Below are 22,500 nucleotides of genomic sequence, written 5' to 3'. Positions count from 1 at the left end.
AGTGTGAAATCACTGAAAACATGTCTTATATTTTAGATTCTTCAAAGTAGCCAACCTTTGCTTTTTTATTAATAAGAGAAAAACTTCCACTAATTAACCCTGACAAAGCACACCTGTGAAGGTAAAACCATTTCAGGTGACTACCTCATGAAGCTCATTGAGAGAACACCAAGGGTTTGCAGAGTTATCAAAAAAAGCAAAGGGTGGCTACTTTGAAGAATCTAAAATATAAGACATGTTTTCAGTTATTTCACACTTTTTTGTTAAGTACATAATTCCATATGTGTTCATTCATAGTTTTGATGCCTTCAGTGAGAATCTACAATGTAAATAGTCATGAAAATAAAAAGGAAACACAGTGAATGAGAAGGTGTGTCCAAACTTTTGGCCTGTACTGTACTTCATAAAAAGTATTACAATTTAAAGGGGTGATAGAATGCAAAACCGATTTTACCCTGTCATAGTTGAATAACGACAGTTCGGTGGGTAAATAGGACATACATAGAAGCTCAAAGTCCCATTGACACCCCTTTACTATGAAAATCTCATATTTTGAAACTGCCGCTGAAAACGGGCGAATCCCAACAAAGCTGGAAGTTGACGTCAACCTCCCAAAAACCGGAACCTTTGTCAGCCCATGGGTGTATTAAGAGAACGGTCACGCCCCAACATTTACATAGGCTACACAACTGACCTGAGATCAGGTAGTACATTTACATAGGCTACACAACTGACCTGAGATCAGGTAGTCTTCTGAATCTAGCTAGGTCACGCAGATCTCTGCTATTCCATTACAAAATTCACTTCTGAAACTTTTTTATGCGAGAAATCAACCATATAAAGCTCAAATATGGACCGCTTTACGAAAAAGGATGGCTAATTGCAAATTTTCTCCGACTGTGTGTCGGAGTTTAGCGCCGGTGCTGCCTGGGTTGCTACATCGCCGCCCTGACCGGCAGTGTCAGCGAGCTTGTTACGCCGCAATCTTTTACCGCAGCCCGCAGGTTCCAGTTAATCTTATAATGGGTATGTGTGTTGAGTTATTTAAACAAACAATCGGGAAATAACCCTCTTGTCCGCGAAGTCTCATTGATAGAGCCGCGGTGAGATGGAGTCCATCAATGAGAGCTAGCTAGCCTCCTCCTAACTCTGACATTCACAAAAATACATTCAATTGAAATCCGAAATCGGACAAGTGTTAGCTAAGCTTTGTAAGACCTTGAGGAACCTGTAATATTCATGCCGTGACGAAATTCAAACTGTAAATATAATTTAGTTATGCGAAAGTGAGCAAGCTGCGATATTTCCACATTGTAATGAATGGGACATATAGCTAGCAGCTGCTCGTCCTACAAAGACGCCTTGCGTTCATAAAAATGCCTTAAAGTCAAATCGGACACAACGGTTAGCTTTATAAGACAAGGGAATGATGTTGTATAGGGGATGATTGTGTATCGAAATTCAAACTGTAAATATAATTTAGTTATGGCGACAGTGTAGCTAGCTAGCTGCGATATTTCCCCATTGTAATGAATGGGACATATAGCAATAAGCAGCTGCTGGTCCTACAAAGACGCCTCGCGTTCATAAAAATGCCTTAAAATCAAATCGGACACAACAGTTAGCTTTATAAGACATTGGGGAATGATGTTATATAAGTGGCGTGACGAAATTCAAACTGTAAATATATTAGTTATGCCGGCAGCTGGCCGCAGAGCCCCGTAGTGCAGTATCCACAAAGGGTGACTTTGCCCTGGGTATGGAGCCCAGCAGGCTGCCGCTTTCTCGTCAGACTGTGTGGAGCTCCTAAAGTCCGACACGTCTTACCAAATTTGCAATTAGCCATACATTTTTGTAAAACGGCCCATATTTGAGCTTTATATAGTTGATTTCTCGCTTAAAAAAGTCTCAGAAGTGAATTTGGTAATGAAACATTGCAGTGTCTGGAATATGAGATTCTGTCGCTTCTCTAATGTGTGTGTATTGGGGATTCGCTCAACCAATCAGCGCGTCTCTAATGTCTGCGTATGGCAAGTCGCTCAACCAATCAGCGCGTCTCTAATGTCTGCGTATGGCAAGTCGCTCAACCAATCAGCGCGCAGCTCATCTAAATATTCATGACCATACCATATTTGGAAGAAAAGCTCTTGTTACAAATAGGGCCAAAACACAGGGATGCATAAGGGCCAATAAAATATCAACCAGGCCATTTTCAGCCCAACTAATGTTACATACCCCATTAGGAGACCATAAGGAACAGTGTGAAATACCCTATATAATCATTCTATCACCCCTTTAAAAAAAATAAAATTATTATAGTGTGATTTTTGCGAGGATCTGTACCAAACAAAGATGTTTTCTGTAGTCTGTAGGATAGGATTTGTAGGCCGGGAGTCTCTGCAGCAACACAATGCTTCATTCAGAATGGTTAGACACATATTTTGCCTTCAATGGATATTGCACTGCCCCTGCGATTTGGATATTGTGCTAGTCCATGTTGCGATTTCGATAAAATTGTGATTAATTGTGCAGCCCTAGTCTGTAGATTCAAAGGTTTGTACCCAGGCAAATAAACGTTACCATTGTTTTTATGGCTCCACCTTGGTTCCAGCACACAGCTTGACTTGGCTCGTTCGAGATGAGCCAGATCTGTGCAGAATCGATCACCGGCGATCGCCGCCCAATGCATGCCGGTTAGGTTTGTGTCCGACTTGATCCCGACTTGCTCTGACGTCATGCACACGTGGGCAACGATAATCTCACGAGATCAAGGCGGCCGCAGTTTTTAGAGCCAGGCGCCGCAGTTGCTCTCCACCGACTGCAAGAGCCAGGCGGACCCAGGGGGCATGCTGGGAAACGCCGACCTCTCAGCTGATCGAACAGCTGATTGGTTCAGAATCAACTCAACATGATGATGTTTTATATAAACTTTTTATTGATTTAGAATCGGAGGTATTTTAACTGTGATTTGTCTGATTTAAAGGCTTATTCTGTGTAAAACACATGTTGTGTGGCTGATAGTGATGTTTAGAAGAGACTAAATCTGTTCAGATCATGGATCATCTACAGTGTGTTGTTAATTAAAATCAGCAACAGATCGCATGTAGAGCATTTTGACAGCTACTCTGTCATAATAAAAACAACTGGAGACTGTGTAGGAGCTGATATATGGGTCTGATAACATTTTATTAAATCGGAATTTGACCACAGTGTTTCTGTCACTTCCTGTTCAGCCTGAAGGCTGCTGGAATCAGCTGGAAAACTGTCCGACTTGACCGCAGACTTTTGTCACCGCCCCCGGCTGCTGCCGCCTGCTCTCGTCCGCTATTCAGGCGAGGCGCAGTTCATCTCGAACGAGCCTATTGTTTGACCATGGCGTCACCTCGATGCTCATTGGATCGATTTTTTTTTTTTTTTAAACTGAGAAACCACTGTTTCATGTCACAATGCCGAACAAATCAGTCAACTGGGTGGAGTCAGCGGATTCAAAGATCAAGGCACGTTCGGAGAGACTTTATAGAGATGCAAAGTCCCTTCTCTGCCAGTCGGCCACCATTCAATTAAATTTTATTTATAGTATCAAATCATAAAAAAAGTTATCTCAAGACACTTTACAGATAGAGTAGGTCTAGACCACACCGTGATTTACAAAGACCCAACAATTCTAACAATTTCCCCAAGAGCAAGCATTTGGTGCAACAGTGGCGAGAAACCTCAGACAGACCCAGGCTCTTGGTGGGCGGGGATCTGCCGCTGCCGGTTGGGACAACAGAGACACTAATACAGTTACACAGATATAGAGAAATATGATTCATAATAATTAAAGCAGTTGGTATGATAAACAGTGGCAATTTTTGTGTGTGTGTGTGTGTGTGTGTTTTTAACAAATTTGATTCCTTTAAATGTTGTGAGCTCACCGTCGGTGTTCCTGTTTTACCTCTCAGACTGACTTCAGATCAGAAGATGAGTGATTTGCAGGAAGAGGAGGATGGAGCAGAGTCTCTAGTATCCGGCTGTCAGTCTATGAAGAGTGACCAGTCCAAAGATACGCCTATGAAGTTCAGTAATGAACCTGGACCCTCAGACACAAAGTAAGTAAGAGAACTGCTACTCCCAACTCTCTGAAGTTTCTGTCTTCCTGAAGGAGTATTTAAACCCATGCTGAAAGCATTGCGTTTAACTGAACCTTCAACAAAAATATTTCAGTCGCCTAAAACACAAATGCTAAAGCCTAGTTCAGCCTATCTCTGTCTCTGGGAAGTATGCAAAAGTGTGGCAGGCCCACCGACCTCCAAAAGGAGACCGTCCTGAAACAAAACATTCCCTAATCATGCAGCTCCCTAGAGTCCCTGAATAAAATTGTAGTCCGGGGTTTCTTATACGACTGTTACTACAGCCAAATGCACCAGCATATGCCAGGCATATTGTACTAGTCTGTTAGGCAAATGTTCTTCTGTGTACCACGTATCAGTCTTACTGGTTGCTATGCTGTGACCGAACACAAAAATGGTGGCAGCAAAGTACTATGACGTTAGGTGGTCCTTATGAATTGTCCTCTTTGTATCTGTGACAGATTTCAGTCATCAAGGAAAGCTGAAATCTAATGCAATCTAAGGACTAATGCAACTTGTAAGCCTCCTAATTATTGACAATAACAGTAATTTGTGTATTACGAGCTTTCTAAATGGCTTTTAAAAAGAGAATTTATCAAATATTCAAGGAATTAGAATAAAAACATCTTGGTGTTTGCAGAGTTCAGTACCACAGACGTAGAGCAGAGTTTCTTATATCACGCTGTCAGTCTATGAAGAGTGACTGGTCCATGTGTGTGTGTGTCTCACTTCCTGTAGTCTCAGTCTTGCGTGTGACTCCTGAATAAACCTAATCCTTTGTTGTGAGCACACACAGTCAGTCAGTGTTTCTGTTTTACCTCTCAGTCTGACTTCAGATCAGAAGATGAGTGATTTGCAAGAAGAGGAGGATGGAGCAGAGTCTCTAGTCTCTGGCTGTCTGTCTATGAAGAGTGACCGGTCCAAAGATACGCCTATGAAGTTCAGTAATGAACCTGGACCCTCAGACACAAAGTAAGTAAGAGAACTGCTACTCCCAACTCTCTGAAGTTTCAGCCTCCATTCTTCAGTAATGAACCTGGACCCTCAGACTCAAAGTAAGAGAATTGCTGCTATCTAATTTATATGTAGAGCAGGTGCACATATACTTGGAGGTTTATGCCTCGATGCAGTGGTCCAGGGTTCGAGTTCGACCTATGACGATTTCCTGAATGTCTTCCCTCTCTTTCTCACCTAGCTGTGCTGTTGATTAAAGGCAGAAAAAGACCCAAAAATAATCTTCAAAAAAATACAAAATGTAATTTTGGACCACTTCTGTTTTTTTAGAATATTTGAATCATGCCTTCATTTGATAGATGGCAATAGAAAGTGACAGGAAACAAATCTGGACTTAAACCAGAGAATCACTGTTACATGATGTATTTCATAGACAAAGGTTGATATTTTTCAGCAGTAATCAACAAATCATTTTAGTTTTAAAGAAATGTCTTTACAGAAAGAGAAGGAGTGATGTTTCTAAGGAGCAGCCTTCCAGATGCCGACCCAGAACTAGACTGCAGACAGCCGGTCAGACCAGCACTGTTCAAAGTAAGACATCTGTCTGCTGATATTTTCATATCTGAAAACACGACTTGTTTTTAATACAGTGACATTTGTTTTGTCGTACATTTGACAATGTTTGTGCATACAGCTAACCGTTAATCATTGTAAATATTACATTTTAAAAGGTGCAGTAGGTAAGACTTATACAACTAACTTTCTGTCATATTTGCTGAAACTGACCCTATGTTCCAGTAGAACTACATGAAGGTCATTTAAAAAAAATCCAGCTCCTCTGGCTCCACCTACATCCTGTAGTGAGATTTGCAAAAATCCACCGCTCCCTGTTCAGATGCACCAATCAGGGCCGGGGGGCGGGGGGTGTCTAACTGCGTGTCAATCACTGCTCATGCACATGTTGGGATGGGATGATTACTTTATAACCTTTACTTTTTTATATGTTCTCATATTAATTGTTTTCATATTGGTAATAAAATAATCACCAGATTGCCAACTTTTCTTATTTGTCTCTCACTTTTGTTCTTTTGCCAGTAAATGTTGTGCAGCATAAACATAAGATCAGTGTGAAGAGGAAATGTGAACGTGTTACTGAAGGAGCTGATACAACAAGTGGAACTCCCCTTAACAGGATCTACATTTCGCTCTACATCACAGAGGGATGGAGTGAAGAAGTTAATACCCAACATGAGGTTTGGCAGCTTGAGAAGATGAAGACTTTCCATGAAACTCCAATCAGGTGCTGCAACATCTTTAAAGCGTTATCTGACCAACAGAAACACATCAGAGTTGTTCTGATGCTCGGTGTTGCTGGCGTTGGAAAAACCTTTTCAGTGCAGAAGTTCTGTCTGGACTGGGCCGAGGATTTGGAAAACCAAGATATCAGTCTGGTGATTCCTCTTTCCTTCAGGGAGCTGAACTTAGTCAAAGATGAGCAGTACAGTCTTCTGGAGCTGCTCCATGTTTTCCATCCAACATTACAGGAGGTCACAGCAGAGCAGCTCGCTGGCTCTAAAGTTCTCTTCATCTTTGATGGCCTGGATGAAAGCAGACTTTACCTGGATTTCAACAACAATGAGGTTGTTTCGGATGTCACACAAAAGTCATCGGTCAATGTGCTGTTGACAAACCTCATTGAGGGGAAGCTGCTTCCCTTGGCTTTCATCTGGACAACTTCCCGACCTACAGCAGCCAATCAGATCCCTCCTGCATGTGTTGACAGGGTAACAGAAGTACAAGGCTTCACTGACGACCAGAAGGAGGAGTACTTCAGGAAGAGAGTCAGTGATGAGAAGCTGTCCAGCAGAATCATCTCCCACATCAAGACATCCAGGAGCCTCCACATCATGTGTCTGATCCCAGTCTTCTGCTGGATCACTGCTACAGTTCTGGTCCACATGTGGACTACAGACCAGAGAGGAGAGCTGCCCAAGACCCTGACTGACATGTACTCACACTTCCTGCTGGTTCAGACAAAGAAGAAGAAGCAGAAGTATGCAGAGGGACATGAGACGAGTCCACAGGAGCTGATGGAGGCTGACAGGGAAGTTCTTCTGAAGCTGGGGCAGCTGGCATTTGAACAGCTGCAGAAAGGAAACATCATGTTCTACCAAGAAGACCTGGAGCGCTGTGGTCTGGATGTCACAGAGGCCTCGCTGTACTCAGGAGTTTGTACACAGATCTTCAAAAGAGAGAGTGTGATCTTCCAGAAAACAGTCTACTGCTTCGTTCATCTGAGCGTTCAGGAGTTTCTGGCTGCAGTCTACTTCCACCACTGTTACACCAACAGGAACACAAAGGTACTGGAGGACTTCCTGGGGAAGATGTCTCTGGATGTCTACTTGCAGAACGCAATGGAGAAATGCCTTGAAAGTAAGAATGGCCACCTGGACCTATTTGTCCGCTTCCTTCATGGCCTCTCTCTGGAGTCCAACCAGAGACTCTTAGGATGCCTGGTGGGTGAGACAGACAACAGTCCAGAAGTCATTCAGAGAGTCATCAACAACCTGAAGAAGATGAACAGTGATACGATCTCTCCTGACAGAAGCATCAACATCTTCCACTGTCTGACGGAGATGAACGACCACTCAGTCCATCAGGAGATCCAAGAGTTCCTGAAGTCAAAGAACAGATCGAAGAAGAAACTCTCTGAGATCCACTGCTCAGCTCTGGCCTACATGCTGCAGATGTCAGAGGAGGTTCTGGATGAGTTGGACCTGAAGAAGTACAACACAACAGTGGAGGGACGACTGAGACTGATTCCAGCTGTGAGGAACTGCAGAAAGGCTCTGTAAGTCCAGATGTGATTAACATTATAAATCAATGTATACAAGTCATTTAGTTCCTCAAATATACATACTTTAAAATAGTGTTCCATTTGTTTCTAATTATTGCTGTAAAGTTAAAGAACACAGTTCATTGGTGTTATTGTCTCCTCTGACTAAATGAAATATGTCGACTTTAGCTCACGTTAGGTTGTGGATTAGCAAAAAACTCTTGGCCGGCTGAAATAGTGTTTTGTTGGTTGTGCGCTTCTTTCTGTTCACAGAAAATAGAGAGCTAGGTGACTGTGAGGAGATATTTGCTGAATTTGACCAAAAGTGAATTGGATTAACATTGCTTACTATACGTTTAATGCTGCCATCATTCTGTGACTGGCCCCAGCCGGGCTCTCATTGAAAAAAACATTTGCAAGACACTTGACACCGGGCTGAACACTGAAAGTTATTATTACATGAACTGATTTGGTGATGTCAGTCACACAACAATATCTATCTAATTAACCGCCACAAAAACCACATGTCATTTCGGACTGTTGCTATAAAACCCCTAAGTATGTTGAACTGATCAGTGGGGCATTTTTTTTGTTATGTTGTCTTTTTTATTTTTTATTTTCCCACATATGGATGTGAACCTGACAGCAGCAGATAATTGTTCACTGAGTTTTCCAATAAAGATGACCTCATGCTAACTTTGTGGAGACAGACTCATGATCATATCACACTGTGGACAGACTGTGGACAATATGGATGTAACTGCATTTCCTCTCCTTTTATCTGCAAGATTAAAGCAAAACAAAGATTAAAGTCAGGTATAAGAAAGAGAAATGAGCATTGCTTCATGTCAAACACAGTGAGAAAAGATTAGCTGAACCACTGTGAAGAGCAAATGTTCATCAAAACTGTTTTATCATCAAATGCATGAGGTAAATATAAAGTGTTGTCTTTTATAGTTACATTAATAAATGTGTTGTGACAGACTTTCAGGCTGTGGACTCTCTGAGGCTCACTGCAAAGTTGTGGCCTCAGCGCTGAAGTACAACCCCTCCCATCTGAGAGAGCTGGACCTGAGTAAGAACAACCTGCAGGACTCAGGAGTGAAGCTTCTGTCAGCTGGATTAAAGAGTCCAAACTGTCGACTGGAGACTTTGAGGTAAGTCCACTGACTGTAGCTTGTATATGAAGCCCATTTTTGACCAAAGACTAGCGACGAGACAAAATCATCTTAGAACGTTGCAGGAAATAAGTTGCCGTGGTCTGATCCGACCCGTTTCAGCTCGACTCATGCCAGCTGGTTTTATACCCATTTCAACAGCCAATAGAGAAGTCAGGTTGTAATATCTGCTGAACCATAACATTTATTTGACAAACCAACCAGATTTAATCAACAAAGCACATGAGGCTACACTTCATCTGTATCATCTTCCACTATTAATGAGAGCTCTTTTTCAGTTTTTAACCTTCGTCCTGTTGGGTTCAGGTGTCATTCATTGTCTTCTAAAGTTACATCATTTATTCTTTTTCAGAATGTATCGCTGCAGTTTGTCAGCGATCAGCTGTGCTTGTCTGGCCTCAGCTCTGAAGTCCAACCCTTCCCATCTGAGTGAGCTGGACCTGGGTAACAACGTGCTGCAGGATTCAGGAGTGAAGCTGCTGTGTGGTTTTCTGGAGAGTCCACAATGTAGACTGAAGACTCTGGAGTAAGTAGAGGGTTGAAGTCAGTCCATGTTGGACTCAGCAGTATTAAACTAAACACAGTCAGTATCAAAGCAGAGATCTAGTATTTCCTGTAAACTTTCAACCTTCTCAGTGAAGTTGTGAGAGGTGAATGGTGACAGGCCTCAGGATTGGACAGAGAGAGAGAGAGAGAGCAGTCAGCCCATCAGATGAGCCAGAAGCTTGTTGTGATAATGTTTGAGTTGATGTGAAGAGGACTGTTGTTTTCTTTATGTCTGCAGGAAATAAAGCTGGATTACAGCTGACAGCATCACAATGTGTACAGAAACATCAAACTGTCGAACCATCAAATCTGATGTGTTTGTTCTCTCATTTCAACACTAAACTATTGATCAGTTCACCTTTGTCACAGCTCTGAGATCAGTCTGACTGAAGCCTGCAAAATACTTATTTTATAGAACCATCATTACATTTAGTAACCATGCAGTCTTTATACAGACCAGAAGCTCCGCAGAAGTCCAGCAATCACAGCTGGGGTTTTACTGTCATCCATGTATCATTCCATTATTTTCCTACCACAGTTGGTTGAAGACTGACTGACCAGCGCTCAGTGTAGCATGGACAGACAGGGAGTCTGGTGTAGCTTTGACTGTCACTTGTACTTGTACACTTGTGTAGACTGTATGTGGGATTTAGTATAAGTGTGTGTGAGTGTGTTCATGGTGATGAAGGAACATGTAACTCAGTTCAACAGTGAGGCTCACTTGTCTGTTTTTATGATATATCAGGCTGTGATGCACACAATATTTTTAAGGAGATTTATTCACTGTTGGTTAGAGGCTGAACACAAGAATTGATGACAAGAACAACAATGTACAAATGTGATAAGTGTGTTAAACCACTTGTCCACTAACGGCCAACTACGTCTTTATTGAAGTAGCAGCATGTTGTCCTTAATATTAATAAAAGCTCTTTTTCACTCTTTGTATTATACCGTTTTTAACCTGCATCCTGTTGGGTCCAGATTTTTGGAGTTTACATTTTCTAAACTTCTTCATTCTAAACCTTTAGGATTTTAGGATAACATATTATTAAACATTGAATGATTTCAAGTGGGAACATTGTCTTTTAAACTTACATCATTTATTCTTTATTCAGATTGTATCACTGCAGTTTGTCAGAGAGCAGCAGTGCTTCTCTGGCCTCAGCGCTGAAGTCCAACCCCTCCCATCTGAGGAATCTGGAGCTGGGTCTCAACAAACTGCAGGATTCAGGAGTGAAGCTGCTGTGTGGTTTTTTGGAGAGTCCACACTGTAAACTGGAAACTCTGAGGTCAGTTCACTGGCCCTGCATTACTATTCTAGATCTAATGTTTTTAAACAACGATTTTTAAATAACGATTGAACCTAATTTATTCTTTTTTTCATAAATTGTTTTGCGTACTAAATTTGGTCTGCAGTCACAAAATACTTGTTGAAGAAATTGTAGATAATTGTGCACTGTTAGTTGTTAAAGTAAATTAATGTTTGATATTTTTGGTAAATGGTCACCTGTATACAGAAGATCTTTTTTTCAAATTTTTACAAATGTCTGATCGATGATATTAATTCTTCAGAACACACAGCTGTTTAAAGGATCAATATAGTATTGATCCTGTAATCACAGACCTGACTGAGATGAGCAGCATGTTATTAATCTGTGTTGACATGAAAAGGTGTATGAAAGTTGTGGTGATATTTGGATGATGTCTGTAGAAAGCTGACATGATGATCCACAATAACACAATGATAAAGTCACTCTACTTATTTGAAGGAAAAGCTCACTGATTTAAAACCTCAAAACATCTGATTGGATTATAAATGGATTTGTATCTAATTCATGTATTCTTTATTCAGTTTGAATCGCTGCAGTTTGTCAGAGATCAGCTGTGCTTCTCTGGCCTCAGCTCTGATGTCCAACCCCTCCCATCTGAGTGAGCTGTGGCTGTATAACAACAACAACCTGAAGAAGTCAGAGGTGAAGCTGCTGTCTGACCTGAAGAAAAGTCCACATTGTAGACTGGATATTCTGGGGTAAGCAGAGGGCTGGTAGCTCAGTGTGTCTCTCCAATATGTTAACATAATAGCTGAAAGGAAGCAGGCTATGCTACACAGCCACTTTTTGTCCAAATTGGACTGAAGTCCCTGCTGTCTTTATACTGGATGTGCTGCATCTCTGACTGACAGCTGTTGAAGGGACTCTCTGTAAACACTCATTTATCACTTCTGTTCTCATCAGATGGAATTGGCAGTGGGGATCTGTGTCAGAGTGATCAGAAAGTTGTATAGTGTTGGGACATAATGTGGAGTCCACCATCATCCCTGTGTGTTCCTCTGGATCTGTCAGAGTATCATCAGAGTATCTGGACCACTCTGTTGCTGCTCTGTCCTTCTACACAGTGTCTGCCGACACACTGAGACTCCTCCACTCCTGCTCCACCTTCAACCACCTCCTCCACCCTCCACCTGGATCTGGGTTTCATCTTCTCTTAATTCAGTCAGATGTTCTGAACCCAAAGTACCTCTGCAGATTAGATCTGTTTATAAACAACTCTACATTAACACATTTAAATAGATATGTCTGCTTTGCTTTCTGTTCCATCCTGTGGAACAATGCAGTATTGCAGTTAATTCCCACATATTTCTAAATAATATAAGTTGAAATTGCATGTATAAAGTTACTTAATTACCACTAATACCAGCCGATTCCTACATTATAACAGATACATTTTTGCTTGTAACAAACATAAGATAAAACCTGAATTGAATCAAGACTACTGCAGTTTCTCAACCGACTACAAACGGATTATGTCTGGATGTTGATAATTTATTTTGGAAATCATTTTTGATGTAAAGTAATTAACATGCGGACTGTAGATTCCATTATTGATTGTGTGTGTCTATAAGAAATATTGCAAGTACACAGGAAAATAATCCTGACTCCATTTTTGCTGTAAATTTTTTTTTTTTTTCTACTTTGAAGAATCTAAAATATAAGACATGTTTTCAGATATTTCACACTTTTTTGTTAAGTACATAATTCCATATGTGTTCATTCATAGTTTTGATGCCTTCAGTGAGAATCTACAATGTAAATAGTCATGAAAATAAAAAGGAAACGCATTGAATGAGAAGGTGTGTCCAAACTTTTGACCTGTAGTGTATATGAACACAGACACGTGGTCAACCTGTGGATCTTTTTTTCCTCAGAAATAAATGTTGAAGCAGCTGTTATCCCCACAGTTCATGTTCTGCAGCGTGTAAGTGCAAAGATGTTGAGATGCACACCTTGGCACTTGATAAAACTGTAGATATGTGATTTGTATTTTATGGGCTTTTTTTCATGAAGTTTGTTAACCTTTATTTTTTTTATGTATATAACTGCTCCTTTTGTATAATATTAAAATGTGTTGTTAAAAAAAGTAAGTGTAATGTTTTTGAGTATAGTATAGTATAGTATGCAAAAATAGTTAAATAAGTAAAAAAAAAAAAAAAAATTATAAAAAGATATGTATGCGAAAATACTCATTAAAAAGTCATAGTATAGTATGTCGAAAAAATATAAAAAGGTCATAGTATAGTATGTCGAAAAAATATAAAAAGGTCATAGTATAGTATGTCGAAAAATTAATAAAAAAGTCATAGTATAGTATGTCGAAAATACTCATTAAAAAGTCATAGTATAGTATGTCGAAAAAAATCATAAAGTCATAGTATAGTATGTCGAAAAAATTATAAAAAATTCGTAGTATAGTATGTCGAAAAAATCATGAAAAGAATTGTATAGTGTGTCGAAAAAAAGTTATAAAAAAGTCATTAAAAAGTCATAGTATAGTATATCAAAAAAATAATAAAAAAGTCATAGTATAGTATGTTGAAAAAATCATTAAAAAGTCATAGTATAGTATGTTGAAAAAAATCTTGAAAAAAATAGTATAGTATGTCGAAAAAAAAGTCATTGTATGTTGAAAAAAGTCATAGTATCAATAACAATTCATAATATAGTATGTCGACAAAAAGTCGAAAAAAGTCATAGTATAATGTCGACAAAATGACAAACGTCATAGTATAATATGTAATAAAAAGTCATGTCAAAAAAAGTTATAGTATAGTATGCCGAAAAAAGGTCATAGTATGTGGAAAAAAGTCCAAAAAGTTCATAGTATGTCGAAAAAATAATAAAAAAGTCATAGTATAGTATGTCGAAAAAACTCATTAAAAAGTCATAGTATAGTATGTCGAAAAATTATAAAAAGGTCATAGTATAGTATATCGAAAAAATATAAAAAGGTCATAGTATAGTATGTCGAAAAAATATAAAAAGTGATAGTTTAGTATGTCGAAAAATTTATAAAAAAGTCATAGTATAGTATGTCGAAAATACTCATTAAAAAGTCATAGTATAGTATGTCGAAAAAATATAAAAAGGTCATAGTATAGTATATCGAAAAAATATAAAAAGGTCATAGTATAGTATGTCGAAAAAATGGTGGTCTAGTATATATGTCGAAAATTAATAAAAAAGTCATAGTATAGTATATCGAAAATACAAAGTCATAGAGGTATGTCGAAAAAAAAAAATTAAAAAAAATACTATAGTGCTAGTATGTAAAAAAAAAAAAAAAAAAAAAAAATTTAAAAATATGAAAAGTTACCATACAAAAAAAAAAAAAAAAAAAAAAAAAAAAAAATAATTATTTATACTATGACTTTTTAATTAGTTTTTTCGACATCCTATACTATGACTTTTTTATGACTTCTTTTGGACTTTTTTCGACATACTATATTATGACTTTTTTATGATTTTTTCGACATACTATATTATGACCTTTTTTGACTTTTTTCCACATACCATGACCTTTTTTCGACATACTATACTATGACTTTTTTTTATAATTTCTTTCGACGTACTATACTATGACTTTTTTTGACATATTATACAATGATTTTTTTATGATTTTTTATAATTTTTTAGACCTACTATACTATGATGTTTTTATGATTTTGTCGACATTATACTATGACTTTTTTTTGACTTTTTGTTGACATACTATATTATGACTTTTTTATGATTTTTTCGACATACTATACTATGACCTTTTTTGACTTTTTTCCACATACTATGACCTTTTTTCGGTATACTATACTATGAATTATTTTTATAATTTCTTTCGACGTACTATTCTATGACTTTCTTATGACTTTTTTTGACATACTGTACTATTTTTTTAAGATTTTTTAATCTATTATACTATTACTTTTTTATGATTTTTCGACATACTATACTATGATGTTTTTATGATTTTTTTATCTATTATACTATGACTTTTTTATGATTTTGTCGACATTATAATATGACTTTTTTTTTCGACATACTATATTATTTTTTATGATTTTTTAGTCATACTATACTATGACCTTTCTTCAACTATGACTTTTTTTGGACATACTGTACTATTTTTTTATAATTTCTTTTGACATGCTATACTATGACTTTTTTCGACATGCTATACTATGACTTTTTTCGACATACTATACTCTGACTTTCTTATGATTTTTTCGACATACTATTCTATGACTTTTTTCGACATTACTTTTTTTTTTTACATATTATACTATGACCTTTTTTTAATAATTTTTAATATTTTTTTCGACCTACTATACTCTGACGTTTTTATGATTTTGTCGACATTATACTATGACTTTTCGACTTTTTTTTTTACATACTATATTATGTATATATATATACTATACTATTTTTCATGATTTTTTCGTCATGCTATACTATGACCTTTCTTCGACTATGACTTTTTTTGGACATACTGTACTATTTTTTTATAATTTCTTTTGACATGCTATACTATGACTTTCTTATGATTTTTTCAACATGACTTCTTTTCAACATACTATATTATGACTTTTTATGATTTTGTCGACATTATACTATGAAATCATAAAAAAGTCATAGTATAGTATGTTGAAAAAGGTTATAGTATAGTATGTTGAAAAAAATCATGATAAAAATAGTATAGTATGTCGAAAAAAAAGTCATTGTATGTCGAAAAAAGTCATAATATAGTATGTCAAAAACATTTCATAAAAAATTCATAATATAGAATGTCGACAAAAATCATAAAAATGTCAGAGTATAGTAGGTCAAAAAAATTATAAAAAGTCATCGTATAATATGTGAGAAAAAGTCATGTCAAAAAAAGTCATAGTACAGTATGTTGAAAAAAGTCATAGGATAGCATGCCGAAAAAAGGTCATAGTATAGTATGTGGAAAAGTCAAAAAAGTTCATAGTATATGTCGAAATAAAGTTGAAAAAAAGTCATAGTATAGTATGTCGAACAAAATAATAAAAAAGTCATAGTATAGTATGTTGAAAAAATTATTTAAAAGGTCATAGTATAGTATGTCAAAAAAAGTCATAAAGTCATAGTATAGTATGTCGAAAAAATTATAAAAAATTCATAGTATAGAATGTCGAAAAAAATCATAAAAAAGTCATAGTATAGTATGTCGAAAAAATTATAAAAAGGTCATAGTATAGTATGTCGAAAAAATATAAAAAGGTCATAGTATAGTATGTCGAAAAAATAATAAAAAAGTCATCGTATAGTATGTAGAAAATACTCATTAAAAAGTCATAGTATAGTATGTCGAGAAAATCATAAAAAAGGTCATAGTATAGTATGTCGAAAAAATATAAAAAAGTCATAGTATAGTATGTCGAAAAAATATAAAAAAGTCATAGTATAGTATGTCGAAAACATAATTTATAAAGTCATAGTATAGTATGTCGAAAATACTCATTAAAAAGTCATAGTATAGTATGTCGAAAAAATCATAAAAAAACATATTATACAATGTTTTTTTATGATTTTTTATAATTTTTTAGACCTACTATACTATGACGTTTTTATGATTTTGTCGACATTATACTATGACTTTTTTTCGACTTTTTGTTGACATACTATATTATGACTTTTTTATGATTTTTTCCCACATACTATGACCTTTTTTCGGCAAATAATAATTATAATTATAATTATAATTTCTTTCGACGTACTATACTATGACTTTCTTATGACTTTGTTTGACATACTGTACTATTTTTTGATGATTTTTTCGACATACTATACTATGTTTTTATGATTTTTTTAATCTATTATACTATTACTTTTTTATGATTTTTTCGACATACAATACTATGACTTTTTTCGACGTACTATACTATGACTTTCTTATGACTTTGTTTGACATACTGTACTATTTTTTATGATTTTTTCAACATACTATACTATGTTTTTATGATTTTTTTTATCTATTATACTATGACTTTTTTATGACTTTTTTTGGGCTTTTTCGACATACTATACTATGACTTTTTCATGATTTTTTCGGCATCCTATACTATGACCTTCTTTGACTTTTTTTGACATACTATACTATGACTTTTTTATAATTTCTTTCAATGACCTTTTTCGACATAGTATACTATTACTTTTTAGGGTTTTTTCAACATACTATACTATGACCTTTATTTGACTATGACTTTTTTTGGACATACTGTACCATTTTTTTATGACATACTATACTATGACTTTTTTATGATTTTTTTCGGCATCCTATACTATGACCTTCTTTGACTTTTTTTTACATACTATACTATGACTTTTTTATAATTTCTTTCAACATACTATACTATGACCTTTTTCAACATAGTATACTATGACTTTTTAGGGTTTTTTCAACATACTATACTATGACCTTTATTTGACTATGACTTTTTTTGGACATACTGTACCATTTTTTTATGACATACTATACTATGACTTTTTTATGATTTTTCCTACATACAATACTATGACTTTTCTATGACTTTTTTCGGACTTTTTTCGACATACTATATTATGTTTTTTTTATGATTTTTTCGGCATACTATACTATGTTTTTATGATTTTTTAAATCTATTATACTATTACTTTTTTATGATTTTTTCGACATACTATACTATGACTTTTTTCGACATACTATACTATGATGTTTTTATGATTCTTTTTTATATATTATACTATGACTTTTTTGGGGCTTTTTTCGACATACTATACTATGACTTTTTTGGGGCTTTTTTCGACATACTATACTATGACTTTTTCATGATTTTTTCGGCATCCTATACTATGACCTTCTTTGACTTTTTTTTACATACTATACTATGACTTTTTTATAATTTCTTTCAACATACTATACTATGACCTTTTTCGACATAGTATACTATGACTTTTTAGGGTTTTTTCAACATACCTTTATTTGACTATGACTTTTTTTGGACATACTATACTATGACTTTTTTATGATTTTTCCGAAATACTATACTATGACTTTTCTATGACTTTTTTCGGCATACTAAACTATGACTTTTTTTTATAATTTCTTTCGACGTACTATATTATGACTTTTTTAGACCTACTATACTATGACGTTTTTATGATTTTGTCGACATTATCCTATGACTTTTTTTTCGACTTTTTGTTGAATACTATATTATGAATTTTTTATGAAATTTTTTTGACATACTATATTATGACTCTTTTATTCTTTTACTCAACATACTATATTTTTTTATGATTTTTTCAACATACTATACTATGACCCTTTTTTAAATGATTTTTTATATTTTTTTCGACCTACTATACTATGACGTTTTTATGATTTTGTCGACATTATACTATGACTTTTTTGACTTTTTTTTTTTACATACTATATTATGAATTTTTTAATGACTCTTTTATGCCTTTTTGGACGTACTATAACTTTTTTAGAATTTTTTCCTACATTATACAATGACTTTTTTCACAGGAGCCTTACTACCTAATAAAATTTATAATTTCTTTCGACACACCATTACTTTTTTAGAATTTTTTCGACATACTATACTATGACATTTTTCGACATGACTTTTTTTTTTTACATATGACGTTTTTATGGATTTGTCGACATTATACTATGACTTTTTTTCAACTTTTTGTCGACATACTATGACTCTTATGCTTTTTTTCGACATACTATACTATGACTTTTTCAACATATATACTAACTTTTTCTCAACATGCTATACTATGACTTTATGATTTTACAACATACTATACTATGACTTTTTTTCGACATACTATATTATGACTTTTTCAATGAGTTTGTTTTTTTGACACACTATACTGACTTTTTTCAACATACTATAACTTTTTTCCGACATACTATACAGTGACTTTTTTTCAGAGGTGCCTTACTACTTAATAAAATAAAAAGACCAAAATAAAGCACTTTATTCACATGAAATGAGTACATATGTATAATGCACATTTTATGTAATCATGATCAGGTCCTCCATTAGAGGGTTATTTTGAACACTGAAGTTCTGTCAGCTGGATGGAGTTCCCCGGTCACCGTGGTTGTAGGGACACTTCTTCATCACGTCTTCACACCATCAGTTCCCTGAAGCACGACACCTGTCCAGCTTAACCCTTGTGTTGTCTTCTCGTCAACCTTGAAAAAAAACTTTTTTCACAGTTTGTTTTTACTTTTACCAACGTTTTAAAATGTGAAATTTTTCTTCTTTACATTTTCAGCGCTTATTTCTACTTCCCATATTTTCTGATATAAAACAAAAATTGAAAACGGGTCAATTTGACCCTAAGTCAACATTTCCTTCTCTGGTGGTTTGCGATACTGTTATGAGAAAAAAAAAAAAAGCCATAGTATAGTATGTCAAAAAAAGTGAAAAAGTCATAAAATAGTATGTTGAATAAAGTCCTAGTATAATATGTGGAATAAAGTCAGTGCTAGCTGCACAGAATGCAAACCAATGAAAGGAAAACAGTTTGTGGGACTCGGTAAGCAGACAGGATCTGATCTGATCATAGTAATGTTTAGTCAGTTATGTGAATGTTCCTGTAAGAAGACAAGTGGAAGCAGAAATGCAAAGTTTAAATGTAAATCTCCCAAAACTTCAAAAGCACTTACTACTCAACCCAGAGTCATGTTTAAATTAAAACAGACAACAACCACCATTTATAATATTTTAATCTGCATCACTTTAAACAACAAAATCCCTGTAAACATTACAAAATCAGCACCTGTGTCATCAGAGGATACAAAGTGGTCCTGGTTTGACAAGAAGAGTGAAAAGTTAACGCAGGCGGACATCTAAAACGATAAATAACCTGCAGTCTTTAAACAAGGACAGGGTTAACGTGTTTTTACCATTTTAAGGATCAAATTATGTTCCATTTTGACATTTAAGAAGCTATTTTACCCTCAAACTGATCTTTAAACACTTCTGGAAACCTGTACATACTTCAGAGCTGCGTTGTTAGCACACAAACAAACAACAACAAACCTTTAAGAGTTGCAAACGTTGCCGTTTCTTAAATCATCTTGCACTCAAAACCTTTCCAACATCAGAACATTTTTAATAACTCCACAGGAGATGATTTCACTGAACAACACACGAGTTATATCAGTAAAAGCAGCGGCTGTATGGGTTGTTTTTGGGATCAATCGCTGGTTTAAATGCTGTCACTCCCCCAATCGAATGCATCGACATCGTGAGGATAGAAAAGGCTCATTTGAATCAGCAGTAAGTAGTTCGTGATCTAAAGACGCTGACACACCAACCAGATAATCGCCCGTTGGACACTCTGGCGAGGTCGGTGACTCGAGTCTGTTCCATGCCGTCGGCAGCAGGAGGAGCTGTCGGCGTCCATTTTGGCCGATTTGACTCGTTAAATCGGCCAGCGGGCAGTCGGACTCAATGACCAATCTGATTGGTGGAGTGCTAGCCCTTGACTAGCGAATCAGTGCGCGAGAAAACCGGGGCTGACAAAGCCAGTATCTTCTCATTACTAGCCATCGTATTTTCTTCCGTTCAGCGATTAATTAAAACAACCATCCTTTTGACTGCTATCAACTAGGGCTGCTCGGTTATGGAAAAAAAATATAAATCACGATTATTTCGGTCAATATTGAAATCACCATAATTTAACACGATTACTCGTTGACTTCTGGAAATATGTTGCAATTAGTGAACTTAAAAAAAAGTGGAAAAAGTCAAATAAATCAACAGTAAAAAAAACACCACATACAACTGTGAAATTTGCCTTAATACTTTTCCTATTTAAACTTAATTTTTTCATTCAGAAAAGAGAAAATAGGAGTTTACTTTGCAAAACGTAATGAGCTAAATAATTGTTTTTCTCGATTATTCTGTTTTTGTGATCATTGGGAGCCGAAATCATAATCCCGATAACATTTAGATTAATTGCACAGCCCTACTATCAACTCACTCTGATGAAAACAACGACTGACGACAGCGTGCTCTGTGTTTACGAGGTCTAGAGAGATGTTCCCTCATTTCCGATAATACAGATTAGCGGTGCATGTGGTTATGGAGACGCATTACGTCTCGCGCACGCGCAGAACGTACGCTCAAGTCGGTGTCGCTTCGGTGTGTTCCGACGCACTTTTTGGACCGACTCGGGGAGACGGGAGCCGAAGGATCAGTCCGACTGCCTTTTCTGCCCACGGTCGGCCGTTGGGTTGGTGTGTCAGAGCCTTTAAACAACTTTCATTAAAAATAAAGAACAAGAAAAAAAAAAAAAAAAGGGTTCCTACACATTTGTTTGAAATATTCACACTTCGGGGGTCACCAGGGTATTGTTACAAGGACATATTTGCCATTTTCATGCACATAAAAAGTCACTAAAATCGGAAAAGTAAACTTTTCCTGATCTGGAAAATTCCCAGAGTTGATTTCAAACCGTTCGGGGAACATGTAGGAACCCCGGAGGGAGAGAAGCACCAGGTTTCAGAGTCTCTCAGACATCAACTACAGACATCACAGCACCATGAGACGTCCCTCCGTCTGTCTCTGTGAAGTTTGTACAAAATTACAGGCGTAAAGTAAGAAAAGTAGAGAGTGATGAGGAACACCAGCAGGAAGATGGAGAAGAAGTTAAAAGATGCTGGTATTGCTTTAAGTTGGGCTGATAGTCTGTGTGATTCTTCTTCTAGGCACCAGAACTCACATCAGAAAATAGTCAGAGTCAAAGTGTGATTGTTGTTACGTTACTAAAAGGCTTTTTTAACAAGAGGAACTCTCTGAAAAAACTATAGAGATGATATTTATACTGATTGGACATCACGTAGAGGAGGCAGTACAGTAATTTGAGTTCCTCTAAACGGACGAAAAAGAGTCTGAGAGGATCCTCTGTGGGAGTTATTTTACAACCAGGGATGCACCGAATCCAGGATTCGGCTGAATATTGGGCTTTTTGACAGGATTGGGTTTCTGCCGAACTGTAAAAACGCGAACTAGGCGCGCTATGCTGGTTGCCGTAGTGACGGCGCCATTGATTACGGGAAGGTGTTTACGTAGGTGGAGCGTTCAATGCAGCAGGCTGTGAGAAAGTGGACATGGAACTGGTGAGCAGAACAAGTTGTTGTTTGGCAGAACTTTCAGTCAAAAGAAGGCCGTTCAAGTCCAGCTACATGTTCAATCTGCTCAATGCTGATTGGTCTGGTGGTGGCGAGGACCCTAAACTATACACAACATGGCCGCTGTTACAACATCTGGTACCAAACATCTGGAAGAATACAAGTTGTGCACGAAGGAATCTCCAGACAGCAGCCAGAATGCAGCAACTTCAGGTACGGCAAAGGAAGGACAGTCCCGGCTAAAAACTTAAGTTAACCAGACGAAGGATTCTGTATTGGGTTTCGGATTCGGCAGAATCTTAACCAGTGGATTCGGTATTCAGCCGAACCCCCAAAAATCTGGATTCGGTGCATCCCTACTCTGAATGGAGGTTAAAAA

General features: G+C 36.4%; 2 protein-coding genes across 5 annotated transcripts in view; one reads left to right on the top strand and one right to left on the bottom strand.

Annotated features, from left to right (window-relative positions):
• Positions 1 to 22,500, top strand: part of LOC120552569 (NLR family CARD domain-containing protein 3-like) — a 1,238,648-nt gene that overhangs the window by 994,218 nt on the left and 221,930 nt on the right. For 2 of the 4 annotated variants that reach the window (XM_039790739.1, XM_039790741.1), the window contains 9 exons: positions 3,945 to 4,091; positions 4,938 to 5,084; positions 5,566 to 5,657; positions 6,162 to 7,917; positions 8,886 to 9,059; positions 9,433 to 9,606; positions 10,742 to 10,915; positions 11,479 to 11,655; positions 11,861 to 12,634. The exons of 1 other annotated variant lie outside the window; for it this stretch is intronic. In XM_039790739.1, coding sequence (XP_039646673.1) covers positions 3,945 to 4,091; positions 4,938 to 5,084; positions 5,566 to 5,657; positions 6,162 to 7,917; positions 8,886 to 9,059; positions 9,433 to 9,606; positions 10,742 to 10,915; positions 11,479 to 11,655; positions 11,861 to 11,894 — 2,875 coding nt within the window. In that variant the 3' untranslated portion in view covers positions 11,895 to 12,634. Of the gene's footprint in view, positions 1 to 3,944; positions 4,092 to 4,937; positions 5,085 to 5,565; positions 5,658 to 6,161; positions 7,918 to 8,885; positions 9,060 to 9,432; positions 9,607 to 10,741; positions 10,916 to 11,478; positions 11,656 to 11,860; positions 12,635 to 22,500 lie in introns of those variants that run through there. One more of the 4 variants, XM_039790740.1, reaches the window with a different exon arrangement.
• Positions 1 to 22,500, bottom strand: part of LOC120552568 (NACHT, LRR and PYD domains-containing protein 12-like) — a gene marked incomplete in the record, with an annotated part of 803,490 nt that overhangs the window by 663,238 nt on the left and 117,752 nt on the right.

Source organism: Perca fluviatilis, chromosome 22 (assembly GCF_010015445.1).
Source record: "Perca fluviatilis chromosome 22, GENO_Pfluv_1.0, whole genome shotgun sequence".
In the NCBI taxonomy this organism is placed as follows: domain Eukaryota; kingdom Metazoa; phylum Chordata; class Actinopteri; order Perciformes; family Percidae; genus Perca; species Perca fluviatilis.
The sequence above is the reverse complement of the archived record's forward strand: the minus strand, read 5'-3'. Positions and strand labels throughout refer to the sequence as shown.